The sequence below is a fragment of the Gopherus flavomarginatus genome, chromosome 11 (genome assembly GCF_025201925.1).
Source record: "Gopherus flavomarginatus isolate rGopFla2 chromosome 11, rGopFla2.mat.asm, whole genome shotgun sequence".
NCBI classification, from domain to species: Eukaryota; Metazoa; Chordata; order Testudines; family Testudinidae; genus Gopherus; species Gopherus flavomarginatus.
In genome coordinates, this window is record NC_066627.1 from 21,202,655 (window position 1) to 21,220,215 (window position 17,561).

At 46.2% G+C, this 17,561-nt stretch overlaps 1 protein-coding gene across 3 annotated transcripts in view; it reads right to left on the bottom strand.

Moving 5' to 3' along the window:
- Window positions 1-1,736: 1,736 nt before the first annotated feature.
- NFS1 (NFS1 cysteine desulfurase) overlaps window positions 1,737-17,561 on the bottom strand; it is a 35,826-nt gene continuing 20,001 nt past the window's right edge. For all 3 annotated transcript variants that reach the window (XM_050918632.1, XM_050918633.1, XM_050918634.1), the window contains 6 exons: window positions 13,265-13,422; window positions 10,023-10,128; window positions 8,517-8,598; window positions 2,620-2,703; window positions 2,394-2,483; window positions 1,737-1,860 (listed from right to left, as the gene is read on the bottom strand). In XM_050918632.1, coding sequence (XP_050774589.1) covers window positions 1,797-1,860; window positions 2,394-2,483; window positions 2,620-2,703; window positions 8,517-8,598; window positions 10,023-10,128; window positions 13,265-13,422 — 584 coding nt within the window. In that variant the 3' untranslated portion in view covers window positions 1,737-1,796. The remainder of the gene's footprint in view (window positions 1,861-2,393; window positions 2,484-2,619; window positions 2,704-8,516; window positions 8,599-10,022; window positions 10,129-13,264; window positions 13,423-17,561) is intronic.

The window sequence follows — 17,561 nt, forward strand, 5'->3', positions numbered from 1 at the left end:
AACAATTTCAGAGAAATGTTTTTAACACATGCTGGGAAGTGTTACTACATGGTTACTCAGACCTATATGCACAAGGTATATATATTACAACTCTTTTGAAAGCCGGTTATACATCAAGTCTTTACAATTTTTTGAAATCATTATAAGTTCCCATCCCAACAATATTAAAACTGCTAAAGCCACCAACCACTTCAAACGGAGAGTGATCCAAGAGTATCTGCACCTATTATGAAAGGACAAATCTACTCTCCTCGGTGCAACTGATACAACACAAACCTTCCTGATCAGAGTTTGCAGGGCTCTGCAAGGCACGCCACCTTGCAAAGTGAGATTTAGGTTCCAGGAGACAGCTTTCATGTCTGGGTTCATCCTCAAGGTAGCCAGGAGATGTCCCTCTGCAGCCCCCAACAGGAGACATGCAGTGTCAGTAGGATGCCTACGATCAAGTGGCTAGCACAGCATTCATCTGTGAACCAGCTACCTTCTGAGGAGTAGTCTGCATACAAAGCTGGGTAAGACAAAGGCACTTTATAACGTAGGGTTAAATTCCTAAAAGAAGGCAAGAAACCAAAAACTGACATTTAGTTCAACTTAGCCCATTTTAATGGACGTCTTCCCCAATGCCTGAATGGAATGGATGCTGTTCCCATGACCATCTCTAGTAACAAAAAGGGTGTAAACCTGGAGTGTCAAGAACTCTCCTCAGAGCTCATCTATTCCTACCTCCTGCCTACAGAACCGGTTTGGCAGACTAGAATACGGGGAAGGCAACAGGCCCCAGAAAGAAATTAGGATGCTAGTGCCCATGGTCATATTCTTGATGGGTAGTGGAGAAAGATTCCATCACCAAGAAAAGAGCAAACAGTATTTAAAGCATTTCCATGCGTTAGAGCTGGTGTCTTTTCTGTCTCACCACTCCTGCCAAACTAAAAGCTTCCACTAAAGCCAATGTATCCTGCTCCCCCCCAGCCCCAGGAATACATTCTATTACATACAACGTTTCTTTCTTTACTTGCAAACAGACAGACTGCACGGAAAGAAACAATTGATGCAGACAGCAAAGTGCATCATCCTATCCTAGATTCTGGAAAGGTGGAAGAAGACTTTGGGTTAACACACATTGGCTTGTATAAGGATCAGGAGAGAAACAAATGTAAGAATGTAGAACTGCAAAAATCAAACTAAACCAAACTGGAAGAGGCAAAAATCTTTTGTTCCATTGGGAAAGAGGCTCTTAACTGCAGATATGAATGAGCCTGGAATATACCCTGAACACAAGTACACACCATTCTAGAACCATAAACTAAGATTTCTGTTTCCTTTAGGGTGCTTTATGTAAGTAGAACTATCTGAACACAGAAAGCAGGTTGTTGTTTGAGACTAATGTTACTGAATCAAATAAAAATCACTGGAGTAAGTGAAACAAGGCTCTTGGCAATAAAGCTTTACCACAAACAGAACTGCTGCAGCATGCATGTGATGCCAAGAAAGATGAACCTCCTAACAGAGGGACTCTTCTGCAGCAAGATAAATCAGGGTTAAAGGGCCCAGTTCCACTCTTGTGACAGAAAATGCAATTCCAAGGAAGCGAGGTCACAGTGCAAGTTATCTTGTGCGTAAATAAGTGTATGAGATTCAGCTTCACCTCAGTTCTGTTTTCTTAGATTCTGTGTTTAGACCCCTACCACCACACTGCATGTAAAAAAGCAAATGCCATATGGCTTTCCTCAGGAATGTACAGAAAATTCACTTTAATCCACATCCATCTAGTCCAAGGTTATAACTCAACAGCTTTCCTAGTGCTGGGTCCATTTAATACTTTTCAGGTCAACTCCATCCTGCACCATTTCCCACAGTGGACTGTAAATAGAAAAAAAAAATTAGATGTCAGCTGGTATGCCAAGGATAACGGTATCACTGACAATCAGCCACAAATAAGATGCTTCTCTATCTGTCCAAGGAATCTGACAAACAGTAAAAAAAATTTCCCTACTAGGGGAGGAAGGGCTGGTCTCCCACCCTCCTGCTCTTCCTCGGTCTCGATTTCCCCTGCTCTCTCCTGGCTCCAGGCCCTCGTGTCTCACCTCAGCAGCCGGAGAGGTTCCATTCAAGTAATATTTCTTCTCTATTTTCTCTCGTGTTCTTCAGGTGATAGCAACCCACTTGGGTGCCAGAGGAGGCCCAGGATTAACCCTGGTATTTACCCAGAGAACTGGGAAGATAACTTTTTGCATGGATTTTCACCCATTTTTGAATTTCTGTAAAACCCTCCAATTCCCACAATTTTAAACATAAGGAAAACCAGAAATCAAGGGCCTTACACATTCCAGAAAAGCTTAGCGGAAATGTGCAGTAATTCATTGTCTTTTAAGCTCAGTAAGGAAGTGGCTCACCTCATCTCCCTCAGCCTTTTGACATGCTGTATGCACTTCTGCACTGTGTAATCTACTTCTTCTTCTGTAGTGAAACGACCAATGCCAAACCTAAAACAAAACAAAGAAATACTGTGTAAGTGCTAACATCATGCATGCATGGGAAGGTAGGACAGGAGAACAGAGTCTGCTCTGAGCGTAGGAGAGGAAACAATTTGGAAAAGACAGCAAGGGTCATATCACTGACCTTATGGATGAGTGAGCCAAGTCTTCATCAGTCCCAATTGCTCGTAACACATAAGACGGCTCCAGAGAGGCAGATGTGCAAGCACTGAGGAAAAGGGAAAGAAAGAATTTTGCCCTTTTTTCACATAGAGCTCTTATACTAATGACATTTAACATTCTGTACTAGCCGTAATTTCTACTTAAGAATATCCGATTTCTAGACTCTAAGCATCACCATAAGTCTCCATGGCTCTCTACAAAACACATAATTACCCTAGATCCCTGGGGAGGAGAGTCAGTCAAAACAAGACGGCGCAGGCAAGTAATCAGGAACTGTGGCAAGACCGGGGATTCCAGAAACAGCAGAAGAGAAGGATGGGCAGGGAGGAAGCAGTAGCCGGGAACAAGGTTAGTGAGACAGCAGTTTGAGGAAAGAGAAGAGTGCAAATATGCATATGGAGACCTCCACTCTGACAAAGAAATCAGCTGGAGAGGATTGCAGTGGCACCACCAGGGCAGGAGGAAATGGCTCCTTCACAAGCAGATATCTGGCTGCTAGTTAGTTCCAGCAGCTGGCAGTGCTCCACTCTGGCTCCCAGACATAGAGATGACAAACCAGTATACTGCCCTGTCAATAAAGGATGAGGAATCCCCCACAAAAGTGAAGGAGACCAAGGCTGCAAGGATCGCAGCCATCACTCCCAAGAGGCATCGAAGGACGATGGTGGTCAGGGGGACAGAGGTATCCATCTGCTGGCCTGACCTGGCATCCCGGGAGGTGTGCTGCCTGCCAGGGGCCTGTACCTGAGACATTACAGAGGGATTGCTGAGGATCATAGAATCATAGATTATTAGGATTGGAAGGGACCTCAGGAGATCATCCACTCCAACCCCCTGCTCAAAGCAGGACCAATCCTCAAATCCCTAAATGGCCCCCTCAAGGATTGAACTCACAACCCTGGGTTTAGCAGGCCGATGCTCAAACCACTGAGCTATCCCTCCCGCCCTGGCCCTCTGATTACTAACCCCAGCTGCTTGTCCATGTGGGCACTAACAATACTGCCAGGTCTGACCCAGAGCAGATCCAGAGTGACTACAGGGCTCTGGGAGGGAGGGTGAAGGATATTGGGGCACAGGTGTTGTTCTCATCTATCCTTCTGGTCAAGGGCATAGGCCTGAGCAGAGACAGACACGTTCTGGAGGTAAATACATGGCTGAGCGGATGGTGTCACCAGGAAGGTTTTGACTTCCTCAAGCATGGGATCCTGATCTGAGAAGGACTGCTGAGCACAGATGGAGTCCACCTATCCAGGAAGGGGAAGGGTATCTTCGGATATGGACTGGCTAGCCTGGTAGATGGGCTTTAAACTAGATTCGACAGGGTCAGGAGACAAAAGCCCATGGGTAAGTCCAGAACATGGAGATGTGGGTGAAGGGTTGGAATCTGGGGGAAACATGGACAATCGTAGAGGAGCAAAGGACAGATAAAAAGAGATATTGAGGAGAAATCTAATGAACATCTGAGATGTCTGTATCTTAATGCAAGAAATATGGAGAACAAACTGGACTATAAATATAAACCAGAAATACTAGTGAATACTCACTATTATGACATAACTGGCATCAGAGACTTGGTGGGATAATTCCCATGACTGGAATGCTGGTATGGAAGGGTTCAGCTTGTTCAGGAAGTACAGGCAGAGAAAAGGGAGAGATGGTGTTGCCTTGTATATCCAAGATGTATATGTTTGCACTAAGGTTGAGATAGAAGTGGGAGGCAGACCTGTTAAGTGCCTGGGTAAGGATAAAAGGCATAAAGAAGCCAAGGGTGATGTCATTGTGTCTGTCTACAATAGACCACCAAACCAGGAAGAAGAGGTGGCTGAGGCTTTTTATAAAAAACTAACAAAATAATCCAGAACACAGGACTTGGTGGTGATGGTGGACCAGACATCTGTTGGGAAAACAATCCAGCAGGGCACAGATTATCCAACAAGTTCATGGAATGCAACGGAGACCACTTTTAATTACAGAAGGTGGAGAAAGTGGGGCTATTCTCAATTTGATTCTGACAAATGAGGAGGAACTAGATGAGAATGTGAAGGTGAAAGGCAAGTTGGGTGAAAGTCATCACGAAATGACAGAGTTCACGATTCTAAGGAATGGTAGGAAAGAAAACAGCACAATAAAAAGACAATGGATTTCTCAAAAGTAGACCAGCAAACTCAGAGAAGTGGTAGATAAGATCCCCTGGAAAGCAAGTCTAAAGGGAAAAGTTCAGGAGAGTTGGCAGTTTTTTAAAAAGACTTTAATAAGGGCACAAGAGCAAACTATGTCAATGGGTAGGAAAGATGGGAAGTGAGGCAAGAATTACACAACAAGCAGGAAGGTCAAATTACAAAGGACAAATATAAAAAAGCAACACAAGCATGCAGGGACAAAATTAGAAAGACCAAGGCACAAAACTAGTTTATAGAAAGTGTAACAACGCATTTTACAAATAACTGAGAAGCAAGAGGAAGATCAGGGACAGGGCAGGCTTGTTACTCAAGGAGGGGGAAGACAACAACAGAAAATGCAGCAATGGCCAAAGTTAAATGCCTCTTTTTGTTTGTTTAAAAAAATATAGCAGTGATTGGACCACTAAGCTAGTGAACATCAGTGTAAATGGGGTAGGATTTGAGGCTAAAATAGGAAGAGAATAACTTAAGAATTACTTAGACAAGTTATAGGTCTTCAAGTCAGGAGGGCCTGATGAAATACATATTAGAATACTTAAAGAACTGGCTGAAGAGACCTCCAAGACATTAGTGATTATCTTTGAAAACTTGTGGAGGATGGGAGAGATACCAGAGGACCGGAAGATGGCACTGTGTTTGCCTATCTATGAAAAGGGGAATAAGGGCAACCCAGGGAATTACAGACCAGTCATCTTAACTTTGCTATCTGAAATGATAATTGATTATTTGCTCCAACAATCACTATGTAAGCACCTAGAAGAAAATAAAGTAACAGTCAACATGGATTTTTCAAGAACAAATCATGTCAAACCAACCTAATGTCCATCTTTGACAGAGTTACAAGCCTTGTGGATAGGGTGGAAGTGTAGACTTTAGCAAGGCTTTTGACCCTGCCTCACATGACCGTCTCAGAAACAAACTAGAGAAATACGGCCTAGATGAACCTATTATAAGGTAGGTGCATAACTGGCTGGAAAACCATACTCAGAGTCGATATCAACTGAGCTGGAAAGACATATTGAGTGGTGTTCTACAGGAAACTGTCCTGAGTCTGGTTCTATTGAATATCTTCAACAGTACACTTGCCTGTGAATGATACCAATCTGGGATGGGTTATGAGTGCTTTAGAGGACAGGATTAGAATTCAGAATCTTGAAAATCTGGAGAAATTGTCTGAATTAAATAGGATGAAATTGAATATGGACAAATGCAAAATACTCCACTTAGGAAGGAATAATCAATCGCACAAATACAAAATGGGAAATGACTGCCTAGGAAGGAGTACTGCAGAAAAAGATCTGGAGTTATAGCGGATCACAAAGTAAATGAGTCAACAATGTAATACTGTTGCAAAGAAAACAAACATAATTCTGGGATATACTAATAGGAGTGCTGTAAGCAAGATAGGATAACTAATTCTTCCATTATGCTCAGCATTGATAAGGCCTCAACTGGAGTATTGCGTCCAGCTCTGGGGATCAGGAAAGATATAGACAAACTGGAAAAAGTCCAGAGGAGAGCAACAAAAAAAAATTAAAGGTCTAGAAAACATGACATATGAGGAAAGATTGAAAAAATTGGGTTTGTTTAGTCTGGAGAAGAGAAGACTGGGGGAGGGGAGGCATGATAAGTCTTTAAGAACAAGAAACGGTATTATAAACAGGCAGGGCCAGTTCCAGAGTTTATACCGCCCCAAGCAGCCAAAAAAAAAAGCCATGGTCACGATCAGCTCTACCGCCACTGCTCCAGTCTTTGGTGGCTGGTCCTTCCCTCCAACAGGGAGTGAGGGACCTGCTGCCGAATTGCCGGACGTGCCGCCCCAAGCACCTGCTTGCTGGGCTGATGCCTGGAGCCAGTCCTGTAAATAGGAGGGTGTTAAATTATTCTCCTTAACCATTTTGGAGAGGACAAGTAGTAATAAGCTTAAATTGCAGCAAGGGAGATTTTAGGATAGATATTAGGAAAAACTTCCTTTCAGGTTAGTTAACCACTGGAAGAAATTAACTAAGGAGGTTGCTGTATTTCTGTCATTGGAGGTTTCTAAGATCAGGTTAGATAAACACCTATCAGGGATGGCCTCGATAATACTTAGCCCTGCCTCACTGCAGGGGACTGGACTAGAGGACCTCTTAAGGCCACTTCCACGCCTATGATTCTGTAACCCTGCTCTCCTTGTGTTAGGCCAGATGTTGCCAGCTGTGAGAGACAGAAAGAGGCAGATGCAAAATGACGATTTAGGAGGACAGAGGGGGAGTAGAAAAGGAAGCAGAAGAAGAATTCTTCAGAGCAGATCAGGACAGAGGATGGCAATGCACCAAGGGACACATTTCTATAAACCAAAGATCAAACATGGCTTTGAAAACCACCTTTTGACCCCTCAAGTACCAAGAGAATCTGAAAAGTGACAAATGTAAAGGCCTGGAATCCTGAGTGAGACTATAGTCAGCACTGCTGCAGCTTACATCACAAAGGACATCAAAAGTGGGTAAGTATAATTACCCCCATTTTACAGAGGGGAAACTTGAGGCACAGAAAAGGAAGCTATTTCTAAGTACTAACAAAGCAAAATCTAAGTACTGAAAAAGATTCTAATATAGTAAAAATGGTCCATGTTTTTCTTAAAAAAAAAAGGGTGGGGGGGGCGGGGAGAAGAGAACTCAAATCCACATGAAGTTAGTGGTCCTTCAAGGGAGGGAAGGACTCCTAGAGTTAGCCACTGCTAGATATTGTACAGGCAGCTCTGTGGCTAACCTGCAGCCCCTGGATACAGCCAACACACCTCTCCCGTAACCAGCAACACACCCAGTACGGGCAGAGCAGGGGTTCAAGTGAACAAGTTCCCACGCTGATCACCTGCTTAGTAGTTTTGCAACATGCACAAATGGAAAGATGTGGACTAAGATGACAGCTCTAACTGCAGGGCCTCTTGACAGGGTTGTATTTAGTTTCAGCTGGATTCAGAAAGACTTTTCCTTTCAAACTGCTCTGCTTACTAGAACCAACACATTTCTGGCTGATAAATTTCCAGTTCAGACCATTACTCTGAAAAGTAAAGTAAAAATGGCACCTTTGTGTTCTTTAGACTTGCTCTCCATGTGTATCAGTATCAGATCTGCTGATGTTAGTGATAAAAAGATTTTACTACTGTCAGCCCTGCAGAGTCAACAGAGATCTGAGAAAGTGCACTGGATTCTCTTACTGCTTGTGCATCAAACACAGGAATTGTTAACTACTTTCCTTAGTGGGGTTGCATATGTATCCCTACAATCGTCAAATGATGCTCACCATTATTCCTGTGAAATTTTACTGAAGGCCATGAGGTTACACAGGCGAAACTGAGGACAGCATTTTGCTGGAGAATCATCATTACCAGAGGTGATGCATACGAAGAAAAAAAAAAAAAGTCTAGCTTGACTCTCAGATTCCAGGTTGAGTCTGCAAGGCTGGCAGTTAGAAAAATCCACTTTTACTTGTAAACGGAACAGATCTGATGTGGTGACCCAAGGAGCCATTTTTAGAGAGTCCCATCTCACAGTACACCTGCATTTCAGACTGACAGAGTGAATAAAGGGCATAGAGGTGCCTACTCCCAGATGTGTGATTCCATCAGCAGACAGCATTTTCTCTCAAGAGTGCTTTAGCAAAAGCTTCCCTTTCTGCCCAAATTTTCCATACTGACCTTCCTGAAGACAGAGCCACATCTTTCAGAGCCATCAGCAGACTCTCTCCTTCCACATACGCAAAAGATAAATTGATGCAGCCTGCATAGTTTAAAAAAATAGTGTCAGTTGAACTCCAGGGAAAGTCCTAACCCACATCACAGGGGGGCGCCATTCTACTGTACCATGTTGAGCCAAGTTCTACTGGGCTCCCTGCATGCAGACTCAGGTTCAAGGCAGGGCAGGCAGAGGTTAGAGGGCCTGTAGGACTGGCCATCAAGGCTGCGGAGTCCCTTAGGATTTCTCTTCCCTTGCCTCTGCATAGCGACTGTCTAATCCCTATTTCAGTCACTTGGCCTGAGTCCTGGAACAGGCTATAGACCAAAAGGAAGTAGTCCAAGGACTCTACAGTTCACTGGAACTAAACCCCATCATTCCTAAAGTGCACTGACATTCCTGCAGCAGCTGCTGGGTTTATATTAACTAGGAGTTTTTACTGAATTAATAACTAAATAACAAAGTCTGTGCCCCCGGTTAGTCATTCTGGTACTAAATCCAACACAGACTTCAGCTTTGGCATTTAAACTTTTTTTTTTTATCCACAAAATGTCAAACTGTCTCAGTCTTTTATACTGACAGGGTGTAATTGCACAGGGGAAGCTGTTACAAGAGAACAAAATACTTCTATAAAAGCATCAGGGGCAACAAGATGTCTGGCAAAGCCAGAGGGATCACCAGAACTAGTCCGACCTCTTGTAGATCACAGACCACCAACACCACCCCCACACTAAACCCAACAACAAAAATGAGACCCAAGTATGCCCACCTATAGAAGCCTAGACTACTATGTGCCACAGGCAGAGAACAGGAGGGACCGAGGTGCCACAGGCAGAGAACAGGAGGGACTGAGGTGCCCCAGTGCCTGAGGCCCCTCCAAAGGCAGGCATTAAGTGAGATATACTCAGATAATTCTGACACGTGACCGGCATCCACATGTTGCAGAGGAAGGTGAAAAAAATCCAAGTGACAGCCAGTCTGTCCTGGGACAAATTCCTTCCTGATCCCACATATGGCAAAGAGTTAGACCCTGAGCACGTGAGCAAAAACCAGCCAGCCAAGAACCAGAGAGACAGAACAGGGTCATGGCTTCACTAACCACTCACAAAGCAACCAGTCCCTCCATCCCATATCACCACCACTGCATCCAGACAACTAGCCAGACATGTCTGTTAAAATGAGCAGCAGTGAAAGTTTCAACCTATCCTTTTAAGGTTCTATTATTAGGGCTGAGCATCAACACATCATTGAGATGAGTGGGGCAGTTCCTAGCTCTCAGACATACAGCATGAGGCTGCCTGCAAACTTAGGAAATCATCACTGTATTGGTTCACATTAAGGGACCTTCTAGAACGTTTTCATCTCAACCAGATGGGTTAAAAACTTCTATTCACAAAATAACAGAAAAAGCAGAGTTTGCAGGAAGGGGTGGATTCTGTAACCAGAGAAATACGAGATTCTGCTAATACCTGGATAGTGATGCTCTGGGTCTCCATTCATAACCACATCTGGAATTTCAGTCATTATTTTTGTAACGAGTCGGTCCGCCAATACAGAGATTCGCTTATAGTCATACTAACAAAAGAAAGCAAGAGAGAGATCAGTCTAATAAATGGCTGATGGGTTCAACTCTCCCTCCTTTACCAACCACACACACGACTTATTTTTTAAAAGTCTCATCTCTGGTACCCTTTTTAAAGCAATTCTTTGAGTTAACAGTTTGGTATTTGCTAGCTCAGCCTGCTGCCCAAAACAAACCAAATTATCAGTTAAGAAAACTTTACCCATAAGAACTATCAAGTGACCTTTCATATAAACACAAAAGGTTTGAGTTTCAATATTAGAACTCTTTAGATAATGGTTAAAGTGACAGAGTAGTCTGCAGTATGACAGAGCGCTCCTGTTTTGCTATGGTCAGAAATGCCCATTGCATAACGGAGATGTCCGCCTCACTATGGCAGCTAGGGGGCTATCCACACTGAGTTATGTGCACCTAGTTCTCTTTCTGAAGACCTGCTTGCTGGATTCAGCAATAAGAGAATTGCTGATTGTCTAGAAACTACAGTATGACTGGAAGGACCACGGTCCTCCAAGGCATATCCCTTGAAATTTCAGGAAACTGACCATGTGGGATATATGCCCTTCAACTTCAGCATAATTAACTGTGATAGGATGGCAATGGCCTTTTAATAGAGAAGAGATCAGTGCACTTGATTCATCAGCTGCCTCCTAATTGGGTTTATAAACTGGCACCTGGGGCACACCAAGATTCAGTTCAAACAAGTGAGAGCTGCCATAGCTATGAGGCTGTAGGTGGCTCCTGTGAGAAGGCTGAAGAGCAGCAGTGCGGTTTGCCTGCTAATCTTCCCCAAGTCAGAAAGCTGAAGCAGAGGGCCAGAGAGGACTGAAGGCAGAGGAGCAGTGGGGGTTTACCTGTGAAGTCTCCATACTGGAGAAAAAGACAGTTGAGGGCCAGCAGGAGTGAGGGATGACCTCCCAACAGACAGGCTCTTGGGGATCCCCCTGGGAAAATCAGGGCTGCAGTCCATCTGGAAGGGCTGGGGTGGCTGTCCTGGTAAAAGGGCAGGAGAGGCCCAGAGAAGAGTTTGGGTGTGGTAGAAGATGCTGGAGAATGGTATGTGCTATGTTGATGGATTAGAGGATATGAGATACTTAGGACTACATGCATGGAGGTGATAAACGGATTACATTGGAGGACTTTTTTTTAAGGACTATTTTGTACTATGCTTATAATAAACTCACCCCAAGCAGGGTATTAGTGAGTCAAGAAAATGTCCTGTGGAGTTCTGGGGACTCTGAAGAAGGGAAACAGACAGGCACATCTATCATGCCGCGCTGCAGGACAGCGCTCTAGGCACGGCTTTGGTATGATATCAACCCACCCAACATTTCTTACATGTGTTCCTCTGACAAGCATGTGGGTAATCTAACAAGCTGTTGGTCAGGTAAAACAATTTGAAAACTATTAAGTGTTTAATTTTTGAAAAGTATTTCTAGTTTTTTTTGGAACATCTACCATAAAAATGACTTGGCACAGAAACTCCAAAATTAGTCCACCTTGTTGTCCTCACTGAGGACTGGGCTTTTTGATTATTTCTGGAAAATGTGACGGATTGATTACAGAGTTAGAGAATTCAGATTGCAGTGATAGACAACCCCTATTATAGACAGTTGCATACTATGGATTTTCCTTCCAGACCATGGACAATTTTACTGACTCTCTCAAGTTCTCTGGCAATGACTCACATAGGGTTTATAAGCTTTGAAGAAGCAGATCCTTCCATCAGATGTGGATAGCATGAGCAGCCTATTGGTTATTTTGAACCAGAGATGTACACTGGGAGGAGGGGAGAGAACTCTGGTTCTGGCAAAGCCTATCTGCACCACAGGCAGACCTCTCAAGCACTCCGCATTAGGTGGATCCCTCTGCATTCAGGGCAGATGGCTTCTGCTGTTCTACTTCAATCACAAACTTTGCACTTGTTAGGCCCCTCTTCCCCTACCACTTGCCAATCTCTCCCGTAAAGGAGCAGAGGGACCTTGGAGGGAGGGACCAGGTGGTGCAGAAGCTAACTGTTTTTGATGGAGCACAGTGGAGTCTATACGTGTCCCCCAGGGAGAGGAAGGAGTGGAGCAGGGCCTGAGCCGCCATGCTCTTCACAGGCAGAACAAAGAATTGGGGGCTACTCCATGCCCACCTCCCCTCTTGCAAAAATATCAGTTCAAGCTGCTCTTGGGTCTCTCCCTCAGAGGCCCCTCTCTGCTCCTTGAAATGGGGTGAACCAAAGCAGTAGCAGCTAGGAGCGTTCTGGATGCCAGAAGGGCACCACCAGCAGCAAAGGAGCCAGCAAAGGTAAACCCAGGATACATTTCATTTCATTTAGTGGAGGACAGCAATACTTTGTGCCAGGGGGCAGTCTTAGTTTAATGGGGAAAACCCCCTCCAGGGAGAAGGGCAAGCGTTCCCCCGAGGGGCCAGAGCAGGGAGTAATTCCACATTTCAGTCATATGCCCCACATTTGAGTCACATGTACTGTACATTGGCAGGCTTGACTATTGAGAGGTTTGACTGCAGGTTCTGGTAGGCATGCCCTGGGCATGTGGTGATTATACATTCTGCAGAACTAGACGAGCAATCAGAGCTGAGACTGCAGAACATACAATTCTGCAGGAGCATGGCCTCCAACAGAGCTTCCATAGACTACACAGCTCAGACGACTAATCGTCGCCTGGCTGGAATGGGCTTGGGCTCCATGGACAGATTTCCTGCGACTATGTTATATGTTCATATAAATCCACTTGGCTTATATAAAAAAAACCTCTGGGTTATTTTGTCTGCAACACTGTTGCAGAAAACCAATAGATTGAAACTAGTCTAAAGCAGAAGTGGTTTCAAGATCACCTTCCAATCCCCCAGAAATGTCTGCAGGGAAGACTTCAAGGGGCTCACTCAAATCTACATCAGAAGAATCACTTTAATCTTCAGTCTCAACAGTGAGAATCGGAATCCAGCCTGCCAGTCTTGCAGGTGTACACGCTGGAAAAGGACTTCTTTGGAGTGAAATGTGGTCCCATTAAAGGGGCCAATGGAAAGATTCATTGCAGCCCATGCATGATGGGCAGGAAAGAATCTAAGAACACGTCATGTACTATTATATAGGAACATGAGACAGAATTGATCTCCATATACCTCCATCTCTTGTTGAGACACTTCACACGCTGCCCCAAGGCCAACTGCTAAAGGTGTAGGCACAGTCCCAGATCGCATTCCTCTCTCCTGGCCTCCCCCACTCTGTAAAGGTTCCAACCTCACCCGGGGCCGACGGCGAACATAGATGGCACCAACCCCTTGAAAACAAACAAAGAAGTTGGGCGTGTTCAGGACATAGACACTTTTGAAATTACCACAAAGGATACCAGCACTGAAAGAGACCACCTCCTTCTCCTTCGAGAACTGCTCATCTGGATCCCTGTCGGGGTGGGGGGGAGGAGAGAGAGAGAGAGAAAGAAGCACCCACAGGTGTATGAACTCAGAATCTTCCAGAAACCAGTGTGCACCGAAGCTAGTCCTCCCCCAGACAACTGTCCCCTCCTGCATGGTTCTGAGTGTCTGAGAGGGAGAGGTCTCAACCTTTCCCCAGTTTGCTTTGGCAACAAAAGGTTCAGTGTGCTCATAGCACAGTGTCCCCAGTGCTACCTTAATCATTTCCCCACTTTTGGATGTTACTGCTGTGACATACCCAGGCCAGTAGGTTACAGGAGTCTGGTAGAGGGCAAATATACTGGTCACTGGCTGAATAGTTTTCTGTTCCCTGAGTGACCAGAGCAGGGGCTGCACTAGAGTAATCAGGAACCTGCTAGAACCAATTCAGGCAGACAGGCTGATTAGAACACCTGCGGCCAATCAAGGCAGGCTAATCAGGGCACATGGATTTAAAAAGGAGCTCACTCCAGTCAGGGAGCGGGAGAGCCAGAGGAGAGGAAGTGTGTGTGAGGAGCTGGGAGCAAGAGGCACAAGGAGCTGAGAGTGAGAGGGTGTGCTGCTGGAGGACTACGGAGTACAAGCGTTATCAGACACCAGAAGGAAGATCCTGCGGTGAAGATAAAGAAGGTGTTTGGAGGAGGCCATGGGGAAGTAGCCCAGGGAGTTGTAGCTGTCATGCAGCTGTTACAGGAGGTACTATAGACAGCTGCAATCCACAGGGCCCTGGGCTGGAACCCGGAGTAGAGGGCGGGCCCGGGTTCCCCTCAAACCTCTCAACTCCTGATCGCACATAGGAGGAGTTGACCCAGACTGTGAGGAAGATCACTGAGGTGAGCAAATCTGCCAATAAGCGCAGGACTCACCAAAGTAGAGGAGGAACTTTGTCACAACTGGTGTCAGAGGTGGGATTTTGGTGTGCACAGCGCGGCAGAAGAAAGAGAGTGATTAAAAAAAAGGTAGAGCATTAATATTTTTTTCCCACCACAATGGATGGCCTAGTATGGGCATTGATACAAGCTATGGCGGCCCAGCAGGAGGCTACCCGTGTCCAGGCAGCTGCCCAACAGGAGGCAGTGTGGCTGCAACAAGAGACTAATCGCCTGCTGATGGACCAGGCTTCTCAAGACCGAGCTATGTTGTGGGAACTGGTAAACCAGATAAAGACCCTTACAGAGCTGAACTGCGGCCATGATGGGGCGCAGATCATACGGGCCAGCCATTGGCTGCAGAAAATGACACGGGAGGATGATGTAGAGGCATATCTTCTGGCCTTTGAGAGGACAGCCCTACGGGAGGCCTGGCCTCGAGATCAGTGGTCAGGCATCCTTGCCCCATTCCTCTGTGGGGAGGCCCAGAAGGCCTACTATGATCTGCCTGAAGAGGCTGCAGCAGACTACCCCCAGCTGAAAGCAGAGATCCTGGCCAGATCTTGGGTAATAACTGCAGTGTCGGCCCAGCGGTATCACGAGTGGAGGTACCAGGAAAACAAAACCCCGCGGTCCCAATTGTATGACCTCATCTATTTCGCACGAAAGTGGTTGCCAATGGAATCCCAGAGTCCAGAGGAGATACTAGAGGCTCTGGTCATCAACTGATACATGAGGGGGCTACTGCCAGACCTTCATGCTTGGGTAAGCCAGAACGAACCCTCCACCTATGATGAGGTTGTCGCACTGGTAGAGAGGCGAAGGACAGCGAGGGAGTTGACCTGACCAGTTAAGGAAGAGGTACCCCGGGTTAAACTAGCAGCACCGAGCCCTAGAGCTTGGGTGACTGGGCAACCAGGGGATCACAGGTGGAAAAAGAGAGGGGCTGAAGGCCCACCAGAAGCCACAAAGAGTCAGAGCACTCAGGGAGAAGAGGATCATGATGTTAGGCTGCCCAAACCAAGAGACCAGGGAATGCCTAGGGCTCAACACAGATGTTATGCCTACGGGGAGTGGGGACATATAGCTGCACAGTGTCCCAATGCTGAGGAGCCTATGCAGTGTAATCTGGGGAACTGGGCAGACCCATGCTCCCTAATCCACCTTGTGGGGGTCTCACTAACCTCACATATGTACACCAGACCAGTAAAGCTAAACGAGGTAGAGACCACAACACTGGTTGATTTGGGGAGTGCTATCACGCTTGTCTCGGGGAAGCTTGTGCAGTGTAGTCAGCTGCTGCGGGCTAAGCGTACAGGGATAACCGGCGTCCATGGGACAGTTGGTTATTACCCTACCATCCCAGTAAAACTTGAGATTCAGGGGAACATACTGAAGTAGCAGCAGGTGTAGTCCCTAAACTCCTACAACCCGGTACTCATAGGGAGGGACTTCCTAGGGTTTAGAGACTTACTCCCAGGAGGAGGATTGGAGGAAAAGGGGAACCCTGAAGTTAGTGAGGCATCCACAGTAGATTGTTAACCCCCAGTCTTCTCTGAAATATCCCCAGATTTTCCATTCCCAAACAGGGTAGAAAGTCGAAAAGGGAAAGGAGGGCAGCTAAAGCCTTCGGAACCCGAATACTGGCCCAAAGCCAGAGGGTCGCTCTCGTAGGTAGGTGGACCCAAGCAGCTGAAAAGAAGGCCACCCAGGAGAGAGAAGCACCTGAGTCTGACCCCCACCCTAACGCTTCTGAACCAGCAGAGGCAACAGAGACTGGGCCCCTAGATCTTGGGCAGATTAGCCCCGGAACAGGAAATTTTGGAGGGGACCAAGCTGAAGACCCAAGGTACAACAATATTAGAAAGGAGGTGACTGAAATAGATGGACTCCCCATGGAAGGGAGAACCCAGGGACCAGGACCCTACTTCATAATGAAGAAGAATCTCTTATACCGGGTTGCACCAGTACAGGGGCAGAAGGTACAGCAGATCTTAGTACCTCAAAAACACCAGAACGCTGTATTAAGTCTTGCGCATAGTCATCTTTTTTGGGGGCATTTGGGGGTAGAGAAGACCCTGGCAATGAGTACTACGATGGTTCTTCTGGCCTGGAGTACATGAAGTGCGGAGGTACTGTGCGTCCTGCCCGGAGTGTCAGCTGCACAGTCCTCGTCCCCACTTGAGGGCAACTTTAGTATCCCTTCCCATCATAGAGGTCCCCTTTGAGCGAATAGCCATGGAACTAGTGGGACCCGTGGAGAAGACGGCTCGGGGCCACCAATATATACTTGCCGTTTTGGACTATGCTCCTTGCTACCCAGAAGCCCTCCCCCTGCGGAACACAGCCTCTAAAACGATAGCCAAAGAGCTGGTGGGGATCTTTGCCCGAGTGGGGCTACCAAAGGAGATATTAACAGACCAAGGAACCCCATTTATGTCAAAGCTAATGAAGGACCTCTGTTCGCTGCTCCATATACATACCCTGAGAACTTCAGTTTACCATCTGCAGACTGATAGGTTGGTAGAAAGGTTTAACCGAACCCTCAAGACTATGATAAGGAAGGTGGTAAGTCAGGTGTCCCAATCCTTCCCGTCCCTACTGCCCTACCTTATGTTTGCTATCCGGGAGGTACCTCAGGCCTCAACTGGGTTTTTCCCCATTCGACGTCACCCCCGTGGCATACTAGATATCGCCAAAGAGATTTGGGAAGAAGAACCCAATGAGGGGAGAAATATAATAGAACATGTAATACAGATGCAAGACCGGATAGCCCGGGTCACCCCTATTGAATGGGACCATTTGGAAAAGGCACAGGAGGCCCAGAGAACCTATTACAATCGCCAGGCAAAAGTCCAACAGTTCCAACCAGGGGATCGGGTGATGGTGTTGGTACCCACAGCAGAAAGCAAGCTTCTGGCCCAATGGCAGGGGCCCTATGAGGTGGCTGAACCCATGGGGGAAGTAACCTACAAGGTGCGGCAGCCAGAACGCCGAAAACAAGAACAGATTTATCACATCAACCTTCTGAAACCCTGGCATGCACAAGAGGCATGCATAACTATCCAGGAAAACAAGCCTTCCAAACAGGTGAAAGTGTCTCCCGATTTAACTCCAGACCAGAAGAATGAGGTGTC